Source organism: Cynocephalus volans, chromosome 3, assembly GCF_027409185.1.
Source record: "Cynocephalus volans isolate mCynVol1 chromosome 3, mCynVol1.pri, whole genome shotgun sequence".
NCBI lineage: Eukaryota > Metazoa > Chordata > Mammalia > Dermoptera > Cynocephalidae > Cynocephalus > Cynocephalus volans.
The window spans coordinates 30,642,306-30,666,280 of NC_084462.1; the positions used below are offsets into that span (position 1 = coordinate 30,642,306).

At 42.6% G+C, this 23,975-nt stretch overlaps 1 protein-coding gene across 3 annotated transcripts in view; it reads left to right on the top strand.

Annotated features, from left to right (window-relative positions):
* The first annotated feature begins 2,655 nt into the window (after window positions 1-2,655).
* AUTS2 (activator of transcription and developmental regulator AUTS2) overlaps window positions 2,656-23,975 on the top strand; it is a 1,156,454-nt gene continuing 1,135,134 nt past the window's right edge. For all 3 annotated transcript variants that reach the window (XM_063091349.1, XM_063091350.1, XM_063091351.1), the window contains exon 1: window positions 2,656-2,964. In XM_063091349.1, coding sequence (XP_062947419.1) covers window positions 2,656-2,964 — 309 coding nt within the window. The remainder of the gene's footprint in view (window positions 2,965-23,975) is intronic.

Sequence of the window (23,975 nt, forward strand, 5' to 3'; positions counted from 1 at the left end):
TTGAGAGAAGACACTTCCTTACTGTTTTCTCTACCACCTCCTTCCAGTAACACTAATAAAACATGCAGATTTGGATTCTGAAGAGGAGAAATCATGTACAAAGCGTTCTAGCACGGTGCCTGGCCCATTGTGAGGAATTAATAAATGTCAGTTTCTCCTTTTCCTCCTCTTCAATTGTGGGCTACGAGGGGTGAAAGGGGTGATGTGCTATGGTGTTTTTTAGCCTGGACAGAAAATGAAGAGAATATCTAAGAGGCCGGTGAGAGAGGGCTGTCGGCGTCTTTCTGATCCGTATAGATCAATTCCAGTGCCCCGAAAAACGCACAGCTATTTTATCCAGAGAGGCTGGTTGCTTTTGTTGATCGATTCTGGGCTCCAGTCAGCTCTTTAATACAACTTTTTATAAGCATCAGCTACATTGCAGCGGGAGGAGGGGCAGTGGTGGGAAAAGCAGCGAAGCTCCCCTCCCCAAAAGTAAAGGAAGCCCGCGGTGGCAGGGATTGCGGTTTGCGGGTCTAACGGGTCCCTCCGGCGGGGGCTATCCCGGCTCCTCGAGCCCCGCCCCGTCGCCCGCGGCAGCTGCCGAGGTTCAAGTTCAGCCCCCAGCGGCTTGGCCTGACGCTCCCGGCTCCAAAGCCGCCCGCGCATCCCCAAGGGCCCCCGCTGGAAGGCCAGGGCGGTACAGGGGTCATCGGGGCGCGGGGTCACTCGGCCACGCATTGGGGTACCACGTGGGGGAAAAGTTTCCAACTCTGCCTGTTGGCTCTCCCAGCGAGTCCCAGCCGAGCAGAGGCCCGCGCTTCGGCACCCGCTCCCTTTCCTGTCGTCTCCGGTCGCGCCCCTCTCCCAGGGAAGCCCCCCTCGTGTCCCTTCTCTGAATTCTCTCCTTCCCTCGCTGCGCAGGACGCCAAAGAAAAATACCGTGGGGGCCTCCCGAGACTGCAGCCCGGGTGCCTTGGGCCGGCCTGGGATAGGGGGTCGAGGGACAAGTGCTCCGAGGACGGTGCTGGGGGCGCGCGCGGAGTGCCCAAGGCGCGGTGGCCCGCACGTGTCCCCGGTGCGACTGGCGGGATCCTTTCGAGGCTTCCACACCCTCGCGCGCCAACTCGGCCGGGCCGCGGTCACCCCACGCGGGCGGCCCTCTCCACACCTCCACCCCACCTCGCGGCTCCCCACCGCCCCCAGTGCGCAGGCCCGGCCGCCCCAGCGCGCATGCCCTGGGCTCGTGAGCGCGGCCAGCCCGCAGCCTTTTGCTTTCTACACACTCTACAACTGGGGAGGGGGCGGGGGCGGAGGGAGCCGGGCCTCCCACGTGACCCAGCCGGCCGGGGCCGCGGGGACGAGAGCGCGCGCCGAGCGAGGCGCGGGGCGGGTGGGTGCACGCGGGCGCGCGGGCGGCGCGGGGCTGGGCTGAGGCGGGCGGCGGCGGCGGCGGTGGGCCGGCCGCGCAGGGGGGAGGAGCGGGAGCTGAGCGAGGCGGGCGGGCGGAGGATGGGGCTGTGCCCGGGCTCCCGCTGCAGCCGCCCGGGGACACGCCGTGCACCCTCCGGCTCGGGGCTCTCGCGGCGGCGGCGGCAGCTTTAGCGGCGGCGGTGAGAGCGGCGTTCCCGGCAGCGCTTCTCCTCAGGCTGGGCGACGAGAAGGGGCAGCAGCGGCGGCAGGCGGCGGCACACCGGTGTCTCTCCCGCTGGAAATTTCTTTCTGCTTTCCTCATCGACTGACTGACTCACCCCCTCCCTTTTTAAGAAGAGTGACCTCTTCTCTGGGACTGGAAAAAATATTTTTGTGAGGAGGGGGCGGGTGGCAGCGTCAGGCTTTGCTTCTTCTCCGCTTTCATCTCCCTGTCCTCCTCCCTTGAAGACCGAAAAGCAAACCCCACAACTGCTCCAGCATCCTCCTTCCCTTCCTCCGCCTCTCTTCTCTCCACCTCTCGCAGTTTCGCCCTCTCCGCGGCTAATTATCGCATTATTATGCTTCCCTCCCTGGGGGGTCTCGCCCCTCGCAGGTCGCTCTGGAGCCCCGGCCTCCCCTGGGTGCATTTCTTAAAAATTTTGGAGCCTGGGAGTGAGTTTTCTCCGAGGCGTGTGTGAGAGGCGGCGGGGGTGTTTTCCTGCGCGAGGGGCGGGTGAAGTTCATTGCCCCCACTTTCCCGCGACCTTTTCGGACCCGATTTTGGGTTGGGGGGCAGGCGTTTTCGGGGGGCGGGGGGCACGGCGGAGAATGGCCGTGGGGAGGGCTCCCCGGAGCCTCCCAGTCTCTTGATCAAAGCATTCCGCTATTCTGATTTATTGCCTGCTTGGTGAGTTATTTTTTTTCCTCTAAAGGAGACCTGTGTGTTCAGCCATTACTTTGCTCGGCGCTGCTCCCAGGCATCTCCGACCCTCGGTGCTGCGGGGAGCCCCACACTTGGGCTCCTCGCCTCTCGCCCTCGCTCCCTGTCCCCCCTCCCCTCTCTCCGCCCCTTCCCCCTTTTCTTTCTCCTCTCTTTCTTCCCCTCTCTCCCTTCTTTCGGCCGCCGTCTCCCCCGCGCCCTCCTCGGGGCGGAGGGAAGCCGTGAAGGGGGAGGAAGGGCTTGGTGTCAATTTTTTTGTGTGGCCGCGGCCGGAGCCTGTGGCGGGCGGGCGGCGAGCGGGGAGACCCCGGCGCGGCAGAGCCATGGATGGCCCGACGCGGGGCCATGGACTCCGCAAAAAGCGGCGGTCGCGGTCGCAGCGAGACCGGGAGAGGCGCTCCCGGGGCGGGCTAGGGGCCGGCGCGGCCGGCGGTGGCGGGGCCGGCCGGACCCGGGCGCCCTCGCTCGCCTCGTCGTCGGGCTCCGACAAGGAAGACAATGGGAAGCCCCCGTCCTCCGCCCCGTCCCGGCCCAGACCCCCGCGGAGGAAGCGGAGAGAGTCCACCTCGGCCGAAGAGGACATCATTGATGGATTTGCCATGACCAGCTTTGTCACTTTTGAAGCGCTGGAGGTAAGGGGGACCCCCCTCCCCCCCGGTTTCCCCTTATTCACGACCCCACTCGGTTGCGCCCGGCTCCCCTGCCTCCCCCGCCGGCGCTGGGCTGTTTGTCTGTCTGTATAGGCTGAGGTCTTATTGTTGGGGGGAGCTGGGGGCGCGGGCAGACAGGCAGCAGGAGGGAATCGCAAAGCAGTGCCTGGTCTCATTTCTCGTTCTCGCTCGCCTTCCCCCTGCGCCCCCTCCCTTCACCCCCTCTACAGCAGATGGGCAGAAAGAAAGGGGTTCAGGCATCACAACAATGCGCCCCCTCTCCACGGATAGCTCTGCCCCTACTCCTTCCTCTTCTCCCTCCCCAATCATGGCTTCTTGGTTGGTGGAAGTCTCTTTGCTGGGTTTGGGGCGCCCGTGGACGGGTCTCTGTGTGCTTTTTACAGAGCCATATGTCCGTGTGTGTGTATAGTATATACCTTTCCTGGGTGTCCTCGGGACCGGAGACTGATGGGGTTTTGTGGTTTCTTTGCTCCCCTCCTCAAAAAAAATTTTTTTTGGTGAAGCTGAGGAAGGGGGCGTTTTCTCTTGATTGGGAGAAAGAAAGGAGGAGGGGAGAGAAGAGGAAAGGATGAAATATCTCTGTATTCTGTATGTGGCTCTGTTACAGAAAGGGTTAATTATAATATTATCTGTACACATACATATGCACATGTGTGTGTACACGAGCAATTTAGTTAAAGGACAGGAAAAGATACATCACGGGGGACTGGTGGGAGGAAAGAATAAAATCCTAGCTGGTATCTGAAGGGCTTGTTACCAATTTTCCCTTTCCCTTTCCTTTTTTGTGGTTTTTTTTTTTTTTTTTTTCCCCCTAAGTGATTGGCTTTGTGTGTGTGTTTGAGTGTGTACCTATCTTAATTCCTTGGACACCTGCAGCATTGATTTCCAAATGCACATTTTCTTGCTGGCTATCAGGCTGCTGGGGTTGGGGGGGTGGAGGGTGGAAGGAGGTAGAGGGGGACTGCCCAGGGGTCAGGGGGAAACTATCTTTGCCTGAACGGATATGATTTGATGCTGGGTTTGGATTGGCCTCTATAAATTTAACTGCCTTCTTTCCTCCCCCTACCTCTCTATCCCCACCCCTAACACACCACACATAACACACACACACATCACACACACACACACACACACACACACACACACACACACACACACACACACACACACACACACACACACACACACACACACACACACACACACACACACACACACACACACGGGGGGGGGGAGAGAGACTTTGAGATTCTGCAGAGCTGGTCCAGCTTTCTTAAGCACAGAACCAATATATGAGTTCGTTTAGAGCCTTTCTTGCACCTGATGTGATGGTTTGACATTCCTGAGGGAAACTTTTCCTTTTTTTTTTTTTTTTTGCTGTCATTATGGTATTGTTTCAGAAGCTCAGATGCAAGCTTTGTTAATGACAGCTTTAATTTCACATACAGTAATTGTACAGTTTACATTGCTGGTTCTGTGTATGTGTTTGGGTGTCAGGTTTAAAAATTTTTAAAAACAAAGTCTTCCTGTCAGTGTTGTTCTTTTCTGTTTAAACTGCTTTTGGTTGGGTTGATGGTGGTGGATGGTGGCCAGTGGTTTGGGAGGAAGGGAGGGTAGGGTCGTGGTGGTGGTGGTGGTGGTGGTGAGGGTGAACACAGGTTTCAACGTTAGTGATTGAATCAGTTACCCTTTGGTTCTAGAACTGGTGCTTTATTGGCTAATATTTTGAGTGTTGAGGCTCCCCACTTATTAGGATAATTCTAAACTGTTGCTTTAACTTTGCCAATGTGGGTAGGTACTATAGAGGGTGACCTCTTTCTGTCTGTCTCTTTTGCTTTAAAACAGGAATCGAAATGGCAGCCTATATCCTAATAGAAAATGCTGCCTAGAATTTGGTTCACCATTGCTATCTGTGGTTGGTTTATGAAAGTACTTGTAAGAGCTGGTTACAAGTGGTTCTGCTTTCTGCATAGTTATCCTGGGCTGCTATTTGGCCCCTCTCAGTAAGCAAGAGGGGCCTCCAGATTCCTATGAACATTTTCTAAGGCTAGGTAAGGATAGATGACTTATGCAGTTGTTTTTGATTGTTTATTTTCAATATATAGCTATTTGACTGGGCTTGTGATGTATATATCTATTCATTTGGCTTTTGAGAGAAAATGAGCCCATGCCAGTTTCTTTTGAGCTTGAAATAATTTTAATTTTTAAAGAAGACCAAGTTCAAAATGTACCATTAATACCATTCCTTTTCTTGCTGTAATTATTTTTCTGCAGCTTTTCTAGATTCAAAATCCAGGTTACTTTGGTTAACTGAACAGTATGCTACTTTCATATGTAAATATCATACATATCTTGTGTGGGGATATAAAAGGCCTCACTTTTTAAAAAGTATATTTAAAACTTTATAGAAAAATGTCAACATATACAAAAGTAGACAAAACTGTATAATAACTTCCAACACACCCAACACCCAAGTTCGACAACTACCAACTCATATCTTGTTTCTTTTATATTCCGTCTACTCATTTCCCCCTCCCAGATGTGATATGATTTCATCTGTAAATATTTCTGTGTGAATCTCTAAATCATAGTGAACTAATCCTCCCAACGCCCCCCCAAACCCCATAGTACCATAATCACCCCTAAATAAATTAACAGTGGTTTCCTAATATCATTAAATATCCTGTTAGTGTTCACATTATAAGAAGTCCAACTTTTGTAGGAAAGCTGTAAATAAACTTTTCAAATTAAAAACACAATGGGAAGTAAAAATCATCATATACGTCTTGGTTCTTTGGCAAAAGGTAGATATGTTGCCTGCTTGTTATTACATTGTGTCCATGCTGGATGGTCAGAACATGTGTGTAGTGATCATTAAAATAAAATTTCAGGTGTTCTACTGTCCTCAGTTTGGAAGATTTACTGAACAGTCACCAAGAAGTGTTGAGGCTTATTAGGAAATGGGCAACTAAACTATGAACTTGGACAGTAATGTGTGTTAAGGGAGTGTTTGTAAATGTTAAGAATTATTATAGATGTTAAGAGTTATCCTAAACACATACTGTGGTTTTGAGCCTGTGTTTCAAAATGAAGACAGTTGTCACCATGTATTATCAAGGCTGCTATTGGTATAATGTTGTGATAAGAAACTAGAAATATTGGCTGCACAGCTAGGCTCACAGATTATGCCAGTTCAGAGCAATAGCTGGCAAACTGTGGAGTAGCATACTTTGTGTGTTAATGGACACATTATTTGACTCTATGATTTTGTTCTGAGTAGTGGATTTTGGACTTCCCTTTTAAAAAGAGTCTCCTAACTATTAATTAAATGTGCCGATATAAATAGTTGCAGTCCAACTATGGTTTTACTGATAGTGGAGTGAAAGTAATAAACTTGCCTAACGAGAACCTGTATTTTTAATGTTGATTATTCTTCACTGTTGTTGGATTCTTATTTAAGATGATGAAAGCTTTAGGGGTAGTTTGACAAGTCCCACACTTTATAGGCAGTGAAACTGGCTGAGTTAGTTTCATATTCTGCAAGGACACTTATCTTGAGTAATTGTGCCCTGAAATTCAAGTGTGTGATTATGAAGTGTCTCATGATACAAGATAAGAGGGTAGGTGAGGAGGCTAAAGTTGAACAGGGTGTTCTTTTCATTATGCAGTTTAGAATGAGAATTACTATTTGGATATGGTATTATTTATTTGGGTATTCTTTGAGAAACAGGATGAGAACAAATATCCCCAGATATCATGTCTCGTTTAAAAAAAAAAGTGGCTTCTAGTGAACAAAAAGTATAAATGGGAATTTTGATGTCCTAGTACCATCAGCATATCCTGATGTGCCAGATAGTGTTTCTTTTCTGTTCTATTTGGGTTTCTTTCTGCATAGTCTCTAAGAAGCCATGTGAGCACGATGGCTGAAAATTCGACTTTGCAAATCCGTTATTTTCCTCCTCACTCCTCTTTTGTGCACTGGGTTCTTAGGGCAGCCTCTTTTGTACAATTGGCCAAGGGAAGCAAAGATGACAGTGGTGGAATTAGCAGACAGGAAGCCACTTGGAACTTTGCAGGCTTGTGACTGTGAAGGACAGCTCATTTCTGATGGGAGGAGGATCAAACCAAAACTTTCGTGTGGTCTACATTTCCTAGCTCTGTTTCACGGCTCACCTACCACATATCGGTAGCATAAGTAGGCTGTACAGAAGTTGATATACTTATAACATGCAATGTTCATGGGCTCTAATACTTTTATCACAATCAAATCTCACTTATTGAGTTGTCTAAAAACAACGTTAATCATATTCCTTATATTAGTCATCAAATATGTACAGGGTGCTTAATATGTCCAAGGGACTGAGAGTACAGAGGAACCTAAATATATGTAGCATCTTGAAGAAGTATGTAGTTTAGTTGATAAGTTAAGTCCAGCACCGATACAGTGATTTTGAAAGAGGCACTTGAATGCCTGATATCAACTTAAGTGCATTGGGATTTCAGAGACAGGGTCGTGAAATAGGCTGAAGTATTTGAAAAGGCTTCGTGGAGAAGATGGGGCCTAGAAGAATGAAGTGATTTGGATAAGTAGGGAAGGTAGTGGGGGACAGGGAGAGGAACAGTGAAGGCACAGAAACAATACCAGTGAGAATATGCTGTGTGGTTAGGACTTGGGGCAAGGAAGGACTGGTAGAAGTGATTACAAAAGTAAAGAGTGCTCGTCAGGGGGTCAGGAGACCTACATTACAGGCCTAGCCATTCTAACAAGTTGTGTGACCTTGGGAAGTTACTCTCTAAAAGCATCATTTTCTTCATCCATAACAGAAGTTTAGACTAGTTTACAGCAAAGGTTCTCAAGCTGGAAGGGAACATAGCTTTGCAGGATGTTCATACATTGTGTTCCAGACCAAAACAGAGTGATCCACCCTCAGATAGTTTTTGCAACTTGATGGGCTAGACAAAATTAAATGGAGGACTTGTTCTGCCAGAATGAAAAAACTTCATTATGTGGTTATGAATTTTGAATATCAGAGAAGGCAACGTGATGTGCCTTATTTCCTAAACTTGTTTGACCACGGGTCACTTTTATTCTCAGCATTGTAATCTCTAATCCTGTTTGGGAAATGCTGGAAAAGATCTCAAAAAAATCCCTCCATGCCTTGGAATTGGTGATCTCTGAGTTTAGGGTGAGTGGGCTGATGGTAGACACTTGGAAGCAGGCACAGAAGCTTGCGTGGGAGGCTGCTGCTTAAGCAGGAGTGGCAAGGGGAGTGCAAGAGGTAAACAGTGAGGGAGATTAGTCCACTTTTCCTGCTCCCCTTTCCTACCTGGTGTCAGCCTTTTCAGTGATGTTAGTAACCCCACCATGAGGTGAGTATTGCTGAGTGATTCTCATTAATAGTTCTTTCAGTGTGATAGCAGTCTGATTCTGATGCCACCAAGTTGTCCTCCAGCCAGTATGTTTTATTCTTTCCTGGTCCCTTCTAGTTTAATATATTGCTATTTTTTAGCAGTCTGAAAAGATGATTGGGTGAGAAAGGAGGTTGATAATGATATTAAAACATAAGTTTAAAATTACCTGCCTTTTGCTTGCTGTGCATGAATGGTAGTTCAAAAAGGGTCAGAACCTCTCTTTTGCTGTTACACATCCAGGGAAGGCTATGTAGCTGTGTTTTTGCTCTATTTTTCACTTTCTGTCTTGGAAAGTTTGGCCACGGGACTGCAGAGTAAATGGGTCAATTCTAGCATCTCACTTCTGAAAGCGTGCACAGCTTTAAGATCTGAGGAGTTCCTAAGTGATGAGAAAATTTGGGGAAAAGGAAGGATGTGAACCGTGTGTGTGGTTATGAATTCAAGTATTTTACTGTGCTCACTGGATTTTGGTGTCTAACTGTACAAGGCACAATATCACTTGAGGAGAATTTATGTGAGATGAGGTCGAAGGTTGTGATATGATAATTCCATGAGGCTGGTGTTGGCTGTGGAGATGAACTACTTCAGCTTTATTTGGGAAGTAGACAGGAAGTACATGAGTAAGTAAATTAAAAAGAAAAAGAAATTGTGAAGTTAGTGATTGAGCCTTTGATCCTCTGAGAGTGGTGTTCTCCCCCTCTCATTGTTGAAAAAAGGTTAAAAAACTAGCGTAGCAAACATGATTCGAGGAGTGTTGAGGGTGCTGAAGAGATCCTGAGACTCTTCTGTACCACAGTTCTATGTATTGTAAGAGATAAATGATTATTTAGTTTGAGAGAATGTTAGGATTAGAAATAAGTTCCCAAGTGGAGTAAATAATAGTTGAGGCTAACTCTTAAGGAATAATTTAGATCCCATGGGCTATAAGATTTAGAAGTCTTTGCACAAGAAGGTCTGTAGCACTTCTTGATGGAGGGTGTGTATGTTTATGTGCATGTATGTGCATGCAGAGGGTGGAGAATGGTGGGTTAGAGGCTTTATGTTTTATTTTGTTTTACCGCTGTCCTGTATAGGAGTCATAATGTACTAAATGTAGCCTAACTTTGGAAAAGTGCCTCATAACTCATGTTATTTCTTCTCCTCAAGAAGCAACATTTTTTTTCATGGTTAGGATTAAACCCAATATTCTGTAGATTTAGGGAAAAGTACCTGGTAATGGGATAGCAACTATTTGTTTGAGAAAGTTCTGAAAAGATTCAGGTAGATGTGAAAATTTAGATCATTGGAGTTAGGAGGTACAATATGGTAATAAATTTGGTAAGACCCAAGACAGGAAAGGATCAAAAACAATTTGGGGATATTGTTATCTGGGTCAGAACTGTTTCTCTTATATCATCTGTACCTATTCCATGAATGTTGATTTTCTCTAGACGGGGGACATAGAATTTAAGGCTAGTGAGATCCTAAGTGTATCTTCTTTCTTCCATATCTAAGCTATAGTCTTTCTTCATTTCTTCTAACAAACTTGCAGCGTAGGGTAGTTTCTAGCTTTGTATGCCTTGGTATGCACTGCATATCATTGTAAGGTCGCAAAGAATAAGTCCTCTTTATGCTGTTAGTAACCTAGGAGAGGAGGAGTGGATTTCACATAATCTGCCTCTGCTTGCTTAAGGAGGGACTAGGCAAATGTAGGCTTCTATGTCTCAGTCCTGGTTCAGGTCTCTGATTCCATCCATTGCAAGGGGACTTGGATCCTGAAATCATGTGAATTGCTGCCTTCTTTGAAAGTGTTTATTTCATACATTAGTGTATTAGTGCCCCACCCACCTGCTGCCTACCTACCTTCTTCTCTCCTTTCCTGTCTCCTTCCTTTCCTCCCTTCCTCCCTTTACTGAGGAAGAACCATCAAAATTATGAATATGATTAATAAAAGGTAATAGATTAGGAAGTTGTGGATGAAATGTGGAAACTTTAAAATTTCAACCTTTAATTATTTGAATTTCTGTTTGAGGGATTGTAATGTTAGCTCTGTGAGGGTGAATTGCTTGCCACAGTTTTCTCGGCTGTTATAGCTCATCTTCCTGATATCTCAGTTCATGTCTGAACTCTAATTAGGGCTTGTCTGAACAGACACCACAAATTACCAACTAAATGCAGATATTTTAAGAGCGCCTTTACTGTCATTTTGGCTTGCCCCACTGTACCTCATGGTGCCATACTTCAACGGTACCTTCAGAGCCTGGGAAAACCCGCATGCAGTAAAATAGAGTCACAAGAAGAGAAGGGAAAAGCTGACACTTTGTAAGTAATGGAAAATGGCTAATGTAGGTTGAGATTCATTTTTGGCAGAAAGTCTTCAAATTTAAGTACTATGTGGTTGCTACTAAGTGAGGCACAGCCTGCAAAAACAGATTGTGATTCTTGGTTATATAGGTGAAATCTGATACCTTCAAACTGGGGCTAAATTCTGAATCTGAGACTGAGTTTAAGTCATTTGCTAGCGTTAAGTTGTGATGATACTTGAGAAATGTCATTTTCCTTGTTCCCACACCTGCCGTCTATTGAAGCACAAAAGAAACCTCATTTCAGTTTATAAAGTTTCTGGCGGCAGTGATATTTTAGAATTTAAAAAGAGGAATTAAGAAATTATAGTCGGGTATTGCAATTATCCCTCAATTATTATACTGAGGTAGATTTCTTTTTGTTCTTCTAGGTCTGTTCAGTTATGCTTGCTGGCTAAAAATTGCTGGTCAAATGTTGTTCAGTGAATAGTTTCCTCTGGTTAAAAACTGAGTAAGAAAAAACTCTAAGAGAATGAAGATGTATCTAACACAGTAGTTGAATTTTAGATTATCACTTGTTTACCAGCCGCATGGTAGAAGTTCCAGTGACTTCTACTCATTCTCTGTACACGTTTTAGCTGGCAAGAATAACAAATGTCCAGAAGTGTTCTTTTCTCTCTCTCCATATGTATATAAATATTTTTTCTCGTAGCAGCTGGCCTGCATGGCGATCCAAACCCTTGACCTTGGTGTTACAAGGCTGTGTTCTAACCCACTGAACTAACTGGCTAGCCCATGGATTATGCTTTTCAAAGAAATGCTCTTATGTAGTTGAAATGAAATTATACTTTCACTGGGACAAAAAGTGAGACTAGCATTTGGTTGTGTGTTGCTGTGTATTGCAGTTTGTTCCTTATGGTGCTTACTTTGATTACTTGTGAAATTTACAGTTTGAGATTAATGTGCAGATCTAAATCTTTAGGAATTATTATCCTAAAGTTAGGACCTAAACTTTTTCAGAGCAGACTTTTCATCCATTTCACTCCAGCTCTTGCTGGCTGATTGGCTTTCTAAGCCATGTGGCATCAGAGACACAGATGTTGTCTTTAGTGATGTAGTTCTCCCTCTCATTTTGCAGATGAAAACACAGCCCAGAGGGGTTAATTGACCCACTCAAGATCACACTGGGAGTTAGAGGCTCTCACTGTTACCCAGTGAAACCAGAAGACTTGTCTGCTTTTCCTTAGTTAGTACTGGGGAGTGCCAGTGATTGGGAACCTTGGAAGAACGTTTTTTTTTTTTTTTTAAACAAAAATAGTACTACAAATAAGGATGAGCACCCATGATTGTAAAGTTTCCCATTTTTTCTAAGAAATATTCTGATTGTTACTCAAGATCAAGAAGCTTTTAAAAGCATTCTTCTCTCCCTGTACTCTCCCTCAGTATAGCACCCTGAAATTCATTGGCCTTTCTCTGTAGGTTCATTCATCTTTAGGCTCCCCCTCCCCCTGCCTGCCTTGCAGTGAGGGCATAAAAGAAAAAATAGGGTGATGATATGAGGGTTTCTCATCCTTGAATGTCCAGTGGAAAAATAAAACAATTATTCGGATATAAGATGACCTTAACGTGGGCCACTTAAAATTGTAACGTATTTCTTTTGGGTAAAATATTTTCTTTAGTTTAGCAATCCAGGAAAAGTCAGAGTAACTTAATGACATTGGTAGCAGAACATAGGAAACAAGTGAACTTTGGAGTGAGGTTGAGTTGAAAACTCAACCAAACTTTTCTGAAGAAATACTTAAAATATTAAATCCATATGACATGTTGGCTAAGGTATCTTGCCTGTTTATTGCTGAACCAGAAAATTTATAACAACTGTTTGTCATGTGTATATATTTATAGCCATTCATATAATGAAAAGAAGTTTTCATGGGATTGTAATAACATATCAAGATGGATGTAATTAAAACAGAAGGAGATTGACACCCTGAATTAAATGCAAACCATAAACCAGGATACCTGAGCATTGCGCCTTACATATTTGCTGCAGGGGGCAGTCAGCCAAATATGCAAATAAAAAGACATTGATGAATTTCCCTGGGTGTGTATGTGGTTGCAGAGAACCCAACTATTTTATTAATCTTTTATCAAGCACTATTTACATTTGCAGCAGCAATGGAATGTATTAATTTGGCAGACCAAATAGCTTAGGACCAGAAAGTAGGAAATAATAAGGGGAAGACATGATTGATATGCTGTCCTATAAATAACACATGCGACTGACAAAGGGGCTCAGTAATCTTTAGATCTATGCTTGATGTCATTAATGGAGTTGTTAAACCAGGATGTTTGAGTTGAACTTCAATCAGAGAGGCTCTGCCTCCCATTTAAACTGCAAGCCTATTTCTAGTTACACTCTGGACTGATATGTTGACAAAATTGTTGTAAATCGAATTTTTGTAAATTGGATCAAATTCACCAGGGGAATCTGGCTGTGAAAAATATGAGTCCTTTTTTTTTTTTTTTAAATCAAGTATAGTACTTCTCCTCTCTGCATGGAAGCTGGGATTTTGGTAAAGTGAGTCTCTTTAGATGGACATTGCTTTTCCTGAGACACTTTTCTGCGTGTGTTCTCTGTGCTCCTGAGAGAAAGTGACTGTGAGATTTGCATTTTCTGTTCAGGTTTCATACCTCACTTGGTTGGTGCTTCCAAGAATAATTGGTGGTGATTTGAATAAGCCCGCATTTCAGATTTCAGAGCTTGGTTTTCAAGTGTGTGCTAAGGAGGGCTTGCGGCTATGAATATGGAATATGATTTCCATATCTGTTCCATTGGGGAGTCCAGGCATGTCATAACCACTTCAGAGTCATGATTGCACAGACACCCTAGCTGTAATTTTTCTATATGACAGTTCAGTTTTAAAATTGTAAAGATGCCAAAAGCAGGGCTGTATTGTTATTAGGGAAGTCGGTGACATCTGTTATATCTTGTTAACCAGGGGAGGAAAATGCTTTAATCAAAACATCTAATTATGCCCTCTCAACTGATGAAATATCCTTTGCTAAATTTTTGGAATTGGCCTTAATAGAAGAAGCTGGCCTCTATAGGGACTGTGAAATTTACTCTTTTTATTTTGAAAAATATTTATCCCTAACCATGGTGACATAAGGGTGTTTTAATTTTATCAAATTGCTTTTATACTGTGTGTTGAAAATAGGCATTTTCAGGAGTAGTCTAAGCCAGCATGAAGTTTTTGTTTTAGTTCCCTCTTTTACTCCCATAGCATATGAGGCCCCCAGAGGGAGTTTTTATGTCCAGATGTGAGCCTAGGAGTATATGTGGTGGTTGAGAGCCTCCTGGGGAGGGAAGAAATGATAATTGCAGGTGAGATGCAGAGGGATAGTTCAGCTTGTTTGCTGGGAGGTGTGATTTCACACCTGAATGTTGAAGCCTGCTGTGTTAGACAGTTGTGATGTTTTATTAGTCTAATATAGAATGGACCAGATTGTTTCAGGTCATCTTCAATTGAAGGAATGTAACTGTGTTTAAATATTGAAGTGTAATGTGATTCCAGAAATAGTTCCTCAGTTTAAAAGTAGTTTTACATACAATCTGAAAATATCAAAAACTGTTTAACTCAGCATATTTACACCACTTCTACCTCCCTTGATCACTTCTTTTAAATAGTAAAATATTTTGACAATGTGGTTTTCCACTTTGAATCATTTAAACTTCAAAACCTATCCAATAAGACCATCCTTTTACCTATATTTCAAACCCAGAATTAATTTCAACCACAGCCATTACCTGTTTCCAAAATCACAGATGATGATACTACTATGATAGTTCCTTATTGACAGTCTTAATGCTGGGATATGGATTAGGTCAGAGAAATGCTTTATTTTTCTTAGCTTTGGGAGCATTTCATCTTTCTGAAATGATTTTCCCATGGGAAATCTTGGGGCCAGCCTAAAGGAGTTTTTGAAGTGTTGACCGTGTTTTCTTTGGGATCTGGTGGGAAGTTCAAGTGCTATTAATTTTTTCTTGGTCTGTTATATGCTCTGAAATGGTTTACTCTGTGTCACATGGGAGTAATGACTGGAACCTTGGAAGAAAGAGAGCCAGAGTTTCCTCCCTATGTTTGTAATGTATTGTTTTCCCCCTATAATCTTTGCCTTTAGTCCCTGTACTCTGCCCACATATATCCTTTTAGGGATATTTGAAGCTCTCAGAATAGTTGCTGTGTTCACTCAGTAATCCATGCATAGTAGGTACTCAGTCAATGGTCATTTATAGTTGACCTATTTCCACCAAAATACCATGAAAAGAGATTTTGAAAAAGCAGCTACTATTTGCTGAGTATTTGCTCTGTGCCAGGTATTGTGCTAGCAGTTTTGCATTCGTTGTCTCATAGAACTACCCTCCCTCCCCTTGAAAAAAGGAATGATATCTCTGTTTTAGAGGTGAAGAAACTAAAAGCTCAGAGAGGTTAAGTCACCTTGCTCAAGATCAGTATGAGAGAGGAAGAGCATGCAGCAGTTTCCACCTGGCATGAAAGCCCGGGCTTCTCCCCTCTTCACATTCTTTTTAATACAGATTGATTTTGTGAGAGTCTCAAATGGGTCTCTGGTAGACCACATTTGTTCCTTATTGCTGCTGAATATTGTCTTCATTACAAAGGATTTTCTAGGTATAATAGTAGGATTTAGGGAGGGGAGAGTACTTTTTGGGAAGTCCTTTATTTTCTTTTTAAAAGCTGGAGCTTAGAATTAGGTGGCTGCCACTCATAGATATTTGTAGCAATTTTTTTTTTCTCTCTCTTTCTCTATCTTTTTCACTGTTTCTCCCTGTATTAAAATCTGACCTTTTTGCTGGTCATATTACTCAGGTAGATTTTAAGCCTTTGCCAAAGGCTCATGATATTGTTCAGGCTCATGATATTGAAGTCTACTGTGTCGTGTGCTGGTCCCTGTCCTAAACTCTTGCACATACTTATCTCACTGAATTCTTGGAAGCAGCCCCCTGCAACAGAAGTATAAAATTAGAGGAGGAACTGGTACCGACTTACAGGTTACTGTGCATATAAACTTATATTCTCCTGTAGATTCTTAAGTATTTTGTCTTGTCTGCTTTTAAACTACACTAAAAAGTAGCACATCTCTTGGGAATCTATTCCACAATAAAAGAGACCTTATTGCTAGAACTAGTTTTAAAAAAGAAAAAAAAAACAAAAACTAATAGGCACTCCATTCTTCCCTGTGAAAGACCATATTAATAGCTCTTTGCTTTTCTTGATATCTGTGTTTTGAAGAAACCAAGTGACAAATAGTCCATTTTTTCCTCTCTCATTGTTTCCTTTCATTATTTTAAGCACATTTGCAAATTGTTCTCCTTCATTCCCCTCTCCACCCTGTTGAGGTTTGTTTATGTTACAAAGAGTATGCTAATGAATGTGACTGTTAGATTTGCTTCTTATGGAAATCTCATCTGTGTTTAGAGTCCTGTGTATTGAGAAACCCCCTCCACTTCTCCCCCGAGCTAAGATGGGCTTCTACACAGTTCATCTAGGACTTCGGATCTCAGCCCTGGCTGATGACCATCCCTTGCGGGGAGGGGGGTAGTATAAAGACACACACAGAGTACCCTCACTGGGCCTGAGTTTTCAAAAGATTTCTAGGTGAATATGAAGATCAAACAAGTCAAATACTTCTCTGAAGAGTCTCTCCCTTTTTGAAAAGAGGTGGCAGTTTCTTCTTGGAACCGCTATGCTCTGAGACAAATAGTCTTGCCCCTCTCTCTCCAGCTACCTCAATAAGCACAGTTATCCTTTTGCACATCCAAAATGGAAATATAGTTGAATTCCATCTTTAAATATTGTAATTGTAGGGCAGACGCAAGTCAAAACATGTCCTTTGAAATTTAACTATAAAAATCTCATGTAATAGGAACCATACCTTTTAAGTCCAGGATTTTAAAGGTGATCTCTTATGTTTTAATTTTATGTATTTGTAAAATATGAGTTGTATATTACCTTAAGGGCCTGTCTCAGATTGTAAACTCTTAGATAGGAATTTGTTATGTTTTTAAGTTTTCCTTGTGTCCTTCCTTGCCCCTTTGCTGGTTTGTGCTACCCTTGTGATGTTTTTGATTAAGGAAACAGTGTGAAGATGGGTTGGTAGATTTGGGTGTCAGTTTCACTTCAAGGCAGTGGGTGCCCTCTATTTACTGTTTACAGATGAACATTACTTTAGCATTCTTGTTGTAGATTTCTACATCTGCTGCCCATATTTCAGCTGTACTCTTATTTCGTTTAGTGTGGTATACCTGGAATTAGGGACAGAGAAATATGTATGCTCAGCCTGATTTGGAAATTACATTGTTGAAATATAGCCCATATGGCCGTTGTAAAATGGTTAGTACTGCATATAATTGCTTCCCCCACGATGTGCTTTGACATTACTTCATCTTCCAGGAAACACTCCTGTAGCATGTTGACAGCAATGGCCTCATTAGAAAACATGTGGACATGCAAAGTCATTAAATTGTCTTTAGTTTAAGGATTAGATTACAGTGTTGGAGGATGGGTCACCATGCTTTCAATCGGTTACTTTTGCTTAGTTCAGTTCTGCTAGACAGGAGGACAGAGATTTGCAAAAGTCCTTTTTACTTGTTTACTGAATATATTTCATATCTTTCTTGCAGTCATGAGAAGGTTGTTTAGCAGTGTTTAAGTCCCCATCATAGTATTGCAGCCAGTTGGCTTCTTAGGAGTGTTTCTTCCTACTATTCGTGCCTGTGCAGAGTTCTTTTCTAGGACAACTCCCTTATCCCCTGCTTTCCTCACTGTGAGCCCAAAGCAGGCTAAACCAGGGATTATTTTATTTGGGGGTCATTTAGATATAAAAGGAGACTGAGACTAAGTAGTGGAGTCAGGAAGCTACCAGGTGGCTGCTGTTTTGCCTGAATTTATGTCCTTTATCATATAGCATCTGTCTCCACACGTGCCCAAGTCTACCACCTCATTCTTGTCCTGCTAGAAGCAATGAGATTATTGCTGCCTAGAGGCTCGGTAGTAGGTCCTAGAGGCCCAGGGACCATGTGACAGGGCATGGGAAGAGACCCCTTGCTTATCTTTATTTACATAATTGGTTATATATATTTTGGGGTACAGTGTTGACTATCAATATTTGTGTATAATATGTGATGATCAAATAAATATTATCATGTTCATTATTACAAATTATAATTATTCTTTATGTCCCTTACCTCTTCCCCACCCTCCAGCCCCATCTTCTCCTCCCCCCCCCCACCCCCCAGCAGCCCCATGCCTGATAGATATTTTAGGGATGTAACAGTTCTGGGACATGGTATACTTTGAATTTTCAGGGTCCTTTTTGCAGCTGCCAGTGTATAGTATATGAAATCACAGAATGGAAAGTCATTTATCAAATTTAACGTTTCTCTCTGGAACATAACAGAAATAATGTGGATTTGGAGACTTTCAGAGTGGTAAGGGAGTTTAGAGATCATCTTATACGGTGGTTTTAGGCTCCTCAGGGTACACTGAGTCAGCTGAGGGGAGGTCTTGACCTCATTCAACTAGAAGAATTCCACCTTTACCTGTTTTATATATTGGGGTAAGATTCTTGTTGGGGGAAAAAAGTATCTTGATTATTTTGTTTATTCTTCAATTCAAAAAATTGGAATTGAAGCTTCTAAAATAAAATAAATTCAAGTTTATTGGAATCTTCTTAGTGCCAGGTAGGCACTGTCTCGGCACAGGGGATACTGTAGTAAATAAGAGAAATAGATATCTGCTCTAATAGAGTATATATTCTAGCATAAGGTAGGGGAACACATTGTAAGTAAAAAAATACATAACATATTGAGCAGTGACAGGGTTTTATAACGCAGGGTAACGGGATAGTGAGAATCTAGTATGTGTATGCTATGTGCTGTTTTATAGAAGGTGGTTTAAGTAAGGCTTCTCTGAGGACGTGATTTTTGAGCATTAACCTGAAGTAAGGGAGCAGAGAATATGGATACCTGGGGTAAGAGCATTGGTGGAGAGGGAAGATCAGGTGTAAAGGCTTTGAGAAAGGAGGGGCTTGGCGTGGAGGAGAGGGGCAGAGATGGGGGATGGGCCTGCAAGAACTTTGAGTTTTAAACCCAAGTGATGTGAGAAGCTTAAAAACAGCTGAGAACAACTGTCCAAAACCCTCATTTCCTAATGAAAGAGTGTTTTTTAATTTCTCCAAGGTCACCCAGCTGGTATTCAAACAAGACCAGATCTATAACTCACATACTATATTCTTTTGTGGTGGCTTCTCATTGCACCTCCCTGCTACCATGCCAGGATTTTGGAGGCATGGGGTATCTTTTTGGAGAACAGAAGATTTGTGTTTCCGTTCCTGTTTACAGTTATGGTTTTCCCAAAAGACATGCTTCAAGAATATACAGAATTCTAGTGCGCCTGCACCACAGATTGGGAAACAGCTTTGCTCTTTAGTGCCAGAATTTATCACCATTTGGATAAAAATATTATTATTCTTATTTTAGAGATGAGGAGACTGAGGCTCAGAGAAGTTAAGTAACTTCCCCATGGTCATGTAGATAGAAAGTTGTAGAGCCAGAATTAAATCCATACTGTCAGAATCCAGGGCCTGCAGTGCCTTTCTGATAAAGAGGAGGGGGTGGACTTGTCTCTAGATAAACTTTTATTGGAATATGCTTACCTTACACGCATTTTGTCACAGCCCACTTCTGTGACTCCAGTGTTTGATTATGGTGGAGGATTTCGCAGCCAGTCTGGCTCAGTCCTGGCAACTCTGCTGATTTTAGGTAGATTTCTGGTTAAGTAGATACCTTTGGTCTTTCTAAGCTGAGTTTGACTAGAGCATTTTTCAAGACCTGTATCATGAAATATATTACAGAATTCAGGACAGCATTTTCAAATCAGCAGTCTCAATTGAATTGGTCTTGATTTTTTCCTCCTGTGAAGTAAAATCCACACATCAAACCAGTGCCTATAACCCATAAGAATGTAAACTTATCTTTTAGTACTGAGAACCCGTATACCGTGAGCTTGCTTTAAAATATATTTGTGTAATGTGTGTATGTGCACGTATGACTGAAATATTTTATAAATATGGAATAGCATAAAACATAACATAACCAGCACCTATGTACCCACCATCAGCTTTAACAGACTTTAGCATTTTATGGTACTTTTCTTAAAATTGTAGGCTATTTTTAGTGTGTACTGTTTGAGGAGGAACCCAGTCAACAGTAAGTAAGCTTTAGAGCCAGGGATTCTGAAACCTGGCCAAACATTAGAATACCCTGGGGTATTCTAATACTGTTAAAAAAAAAAAAAAAAGGAAAAAAGTCCTGGGGTTGGAGGGAACCCCATCACCTACCGTCAAAACTTTTAAAAGCTCCCTCGGGGATTCTATTGTGCAGCCAGGGTAGAGACCCACTGTTTGGAGGGTGTGTCGGTTTTTCTTCACTGGGTTCTCTCAGATGCCTGGTGCTGAGCTATGTGCGTTTAGTGAGTGGTACTCCTGGCCTTTGTTTTTCATTTTCTCTGTTGCACTTTTTAATGAGGTTCTGATTTCCAAGATTCTGAGGAGTAATGTCCCGGGGAGCTAATCTCCTGTTATGATCTTCCCTCTCCCATCACCATTCACACAAGCTGGGGATACACTTACGTTTTTGTTACAAGGAGCCAGAGAGGGGACTGAGAAATTCAGAAGCGTCGTGACTTACTGTCTGTTGAAAGTATTTGGGGTGAGCTGAAAGTTATAGAATTACCTTGGAAGTCAGTGGGGACCCAGGGTTTCATTTAGAAAACCTGGAGTCACATGTCTTTACATAAAGGCTCTGAGCTGTGGGATGACAGTTGAGGGCCTTTTTGGGCTTGCATCACAGCTTTATCAGTGAAATATGTGGTAAGATGTACACCGTAAGATGTGCCCTGCCACCAGAATGATCAGTTCTCTGTGGATACGTCCGTGACCATGACCTTTTCCAGAAGTGCTGTCAACTATGGATTATGCAGGACCTAGTTATGCCTGTGGGCCTTAGCTCCCTGCAGCACCCATATCCTTTTCAGCCCACTTATCTATTCAACATACAATTACTGAGTTTCCTCTCTGTGCCCTGTACTGTTCTAAACAGTAAATAAAGCCCCTGCAGTCAAGGAATGACATTCTGGAAGCATGGGGGGTTTACATTCTTGTTTTTTCGGTTTGTCTGACACAGAAAAAGGTGTGGTGGAGTTGTAATCCTCTCTTAGAAACGCTCTAGGAACCATTTGGCAGATAGGGAAACATTTTTGCCTAATTTGGCTTAAATTATGTTTTTTGTTTTTGAAGATTTCAATTACAAACACTTTCACGAATATACTTCTTCAAGGGAAGTTAAAGGCTGGGACATTAAAGTTTGTAAGGACTTGTGGAATCAGTTGAATTTTATTTTATTAGTTAGCAGCGTAACATGATGAGAATGATGTACAGTTAAACTTCAAGCTTAGGGAAGATGCTGAAGAAATAATGATACTCTATTCTCTTTCTGTTTGAGGTGGAATCCCCTAATGCATCCGTGTGCTCATAAATTTGAGGTAAAGGAGGGCAGAAAATGAAAATTTATTTCTAGGGCTCTTTACTGGGCAAGCTGTCAGGTTGCTTTCATTGCAAAGACAATCAGAAGTGAAACTGAAATCTTTCCCAGTCTTCCACACAGTCAGGGGAATTGGGTACCGATGGACACCATGGTACCCCTGAATAGAGGGAATGCCTTAGAGGTGATGTTTGGAGTTAGTTATTAAAATGGGTCTTGAGAAGAAAATGGAAAGTTTGAGGGAAAAAATTACTGAAAAAGAAGTCTTAAAGCTTTTTGGTTAAATGGAGGAAGAAAACAGTGGTTAATATGATTTCCTTTCTGGATCATCATCTTCATCAGACATGGTTGTTGACTAGAGAGGGGGGAAAAAAAAAGAAAAATCCCAGCATGTGAAGAACTCTTTACACCTGTGAGCTCTTATAAAGAATTATCTAAAATAATAAAAAAGCAAGAATTTGTTTTATCAGCTTTTGGATTCCTAAAGTAGATTTTGACTTCAGAGTGTGGGAAGGTAGGTGGGAAATGAGAGGGTGGTCATGTTATTCAAAGCAGTGAAAACACTCTCTTTTTCTAGCTGAGGCTTTCCTGGTGGGTTTAGAAATCTGTGGATACTTGGGGACTGTGTGTACAGGCAAATAGAGAGTCTAGCCTGTTTGGGAAGAAGGCAGAGACTTCTGAGGGTTCATGGAAATAAAGATTTCACCAAAACTCATGCAGAGAAATACAAGCTTTTTTTGTTTCCGCTTCGGTTTGAATAGGACACAAAAATACTTGTTTGTCAACTTTGTCTTTTACTTAGTGTATTTATTGAGTGCTCGTACGTGCCAGGTATTGTTCTAATTGCTTAAGTCAAATCATGTAATCCTCACACAGCAGCAGTCCTATGAGGTAGGTGCTGTTATAATCCCTATTTTATAGGGCAGGAAACAGGCATAGAGAGTTTTTACCCACGGTCATCCACTGGTGGAGCCTGTACATCCTGGCTCCAGAGCCTGACTCGAACCACTGAATGATGGGACTAAATAAATGCTTTTGAAGGGTTTTATTCTGATGTTGTTTAACTGGAGCTTTCACCTCTTTTTCTACCCCAACCCAGCCACCCCAACTTTTTCTGTGGATGTCTTCAGAGGCGATAATACACCTTAGGCTGTCACCTTAGTATAGATGAGAACACAGGCATATAGAAAATTATGTTGTGTGATTGTTCTGTACGACCTAGTGAGTTAGTGGTAGGACAGGGATGTGGAACCCAGCTTTTCTAATATATGGGTCAGTGCTTTTCCCACTGCACTGTATTGCTTCCATTAAAAATGTTTTAGACATTTCACTGAACCAGAAATTTATAAACTTAATTTGTGTCACCCGTACTCCTGTGGATGAACTAGATTAAAATAGCTAGGTACTGTGTGATTTTGCCCTAGGAAGGAGGGTGGTAGATATTTTAGAAACTAACATTTGCTTGTTGGGTTCTCTGACCTACTCCTGAGAACGTCTTTATAGTCTTTGGTAGGCTTCTTGAAAGTGGAGAGAAAATGTTTAGAGGAAGTACAAGAGCCATTCTGAGACGTGAGTTTTGCATGATTTGATGGGTGCATGGAAGGGTGTTTTTTCATTTAGACCTTTTTACTTTAACCTCAAGTGGACACAACTAACTTTTAAATCTTAAAAAAAAAAAGAAAAAAAAGAAAAGAAGGCCTAAGTGCAAGCCTTCTTTAGCTATTTGTTTGGCAAATAAGATTTAAAAAGAGGATAGAAAGAACCACCTTGATTCTTGGTGTTTTAGAGTCGCTTACATTCTGGCTTTTTGTTTTTGTTTGTTTTTTCTTCTGGTCCTGTGATTCCTTTTGTTGTAACCTCTTTCCTTGGCTAATGCTTTGTTTAAAAACAAGTACTCTGGTATTCTAAAACAAATTATCCAGCAGGCTTCCCGATTGTGCTCTCAGATAAAAGACCCCAGGGTAGTGCTCTTTCTACCTTTGAATTGCAGTTGCCTTTGCGTGCCTGAGAGCAAAATTAAGTTTACTGAGAAGCCTCCAACCCAGATTAATGTGGTTATCTAAAACTAGACAATATAAATTTTAAAGGAGAGATGTGGATTGGATTTAACACTTCAAAGGGCACTAATGATAACTTGGAATATAATGGGTAGAGTTTTTTTGTGTGTGGGTTAGAACTTGTGGGCTCCAGTTTATCTTTGAATTTTTAGCTAAATGATTTTGGTCTTGTCTTTAAACCCTTGGAAACCTAAACTGTCAACAACACAATACTGATAACAAAAATTGGGGCAGGCTCCCAGACTATGCTGTGGAAAAGCACAGGTTCAGATTTTGCCCATGACCCAGAATCGCATGTGGCCACAGACAAGTAATTTGATTCACAGTTTCTATTCTTAAATTTGCAGGATGGGGTTCTCAGTAGGAGTTATGTAGTGATTATAACTTATCAGCTTCCTGTTAGGGGAGATGTTGTAATTGTCAGAAAAATATTCACGAAAGCCTTGGCCAAGTTTTTTTTTTTTTTTTTTTTTTTTTTTTTGTATTTGGTAAGAGAAACACCCTTTCAGTTATTAAAACTTCTGCAAAACTTTTCCAAATAATGATACTTTTTGTTATCCATGTTGGGTATGGGAATCTGGATTGGGTGGTTTCAGACTG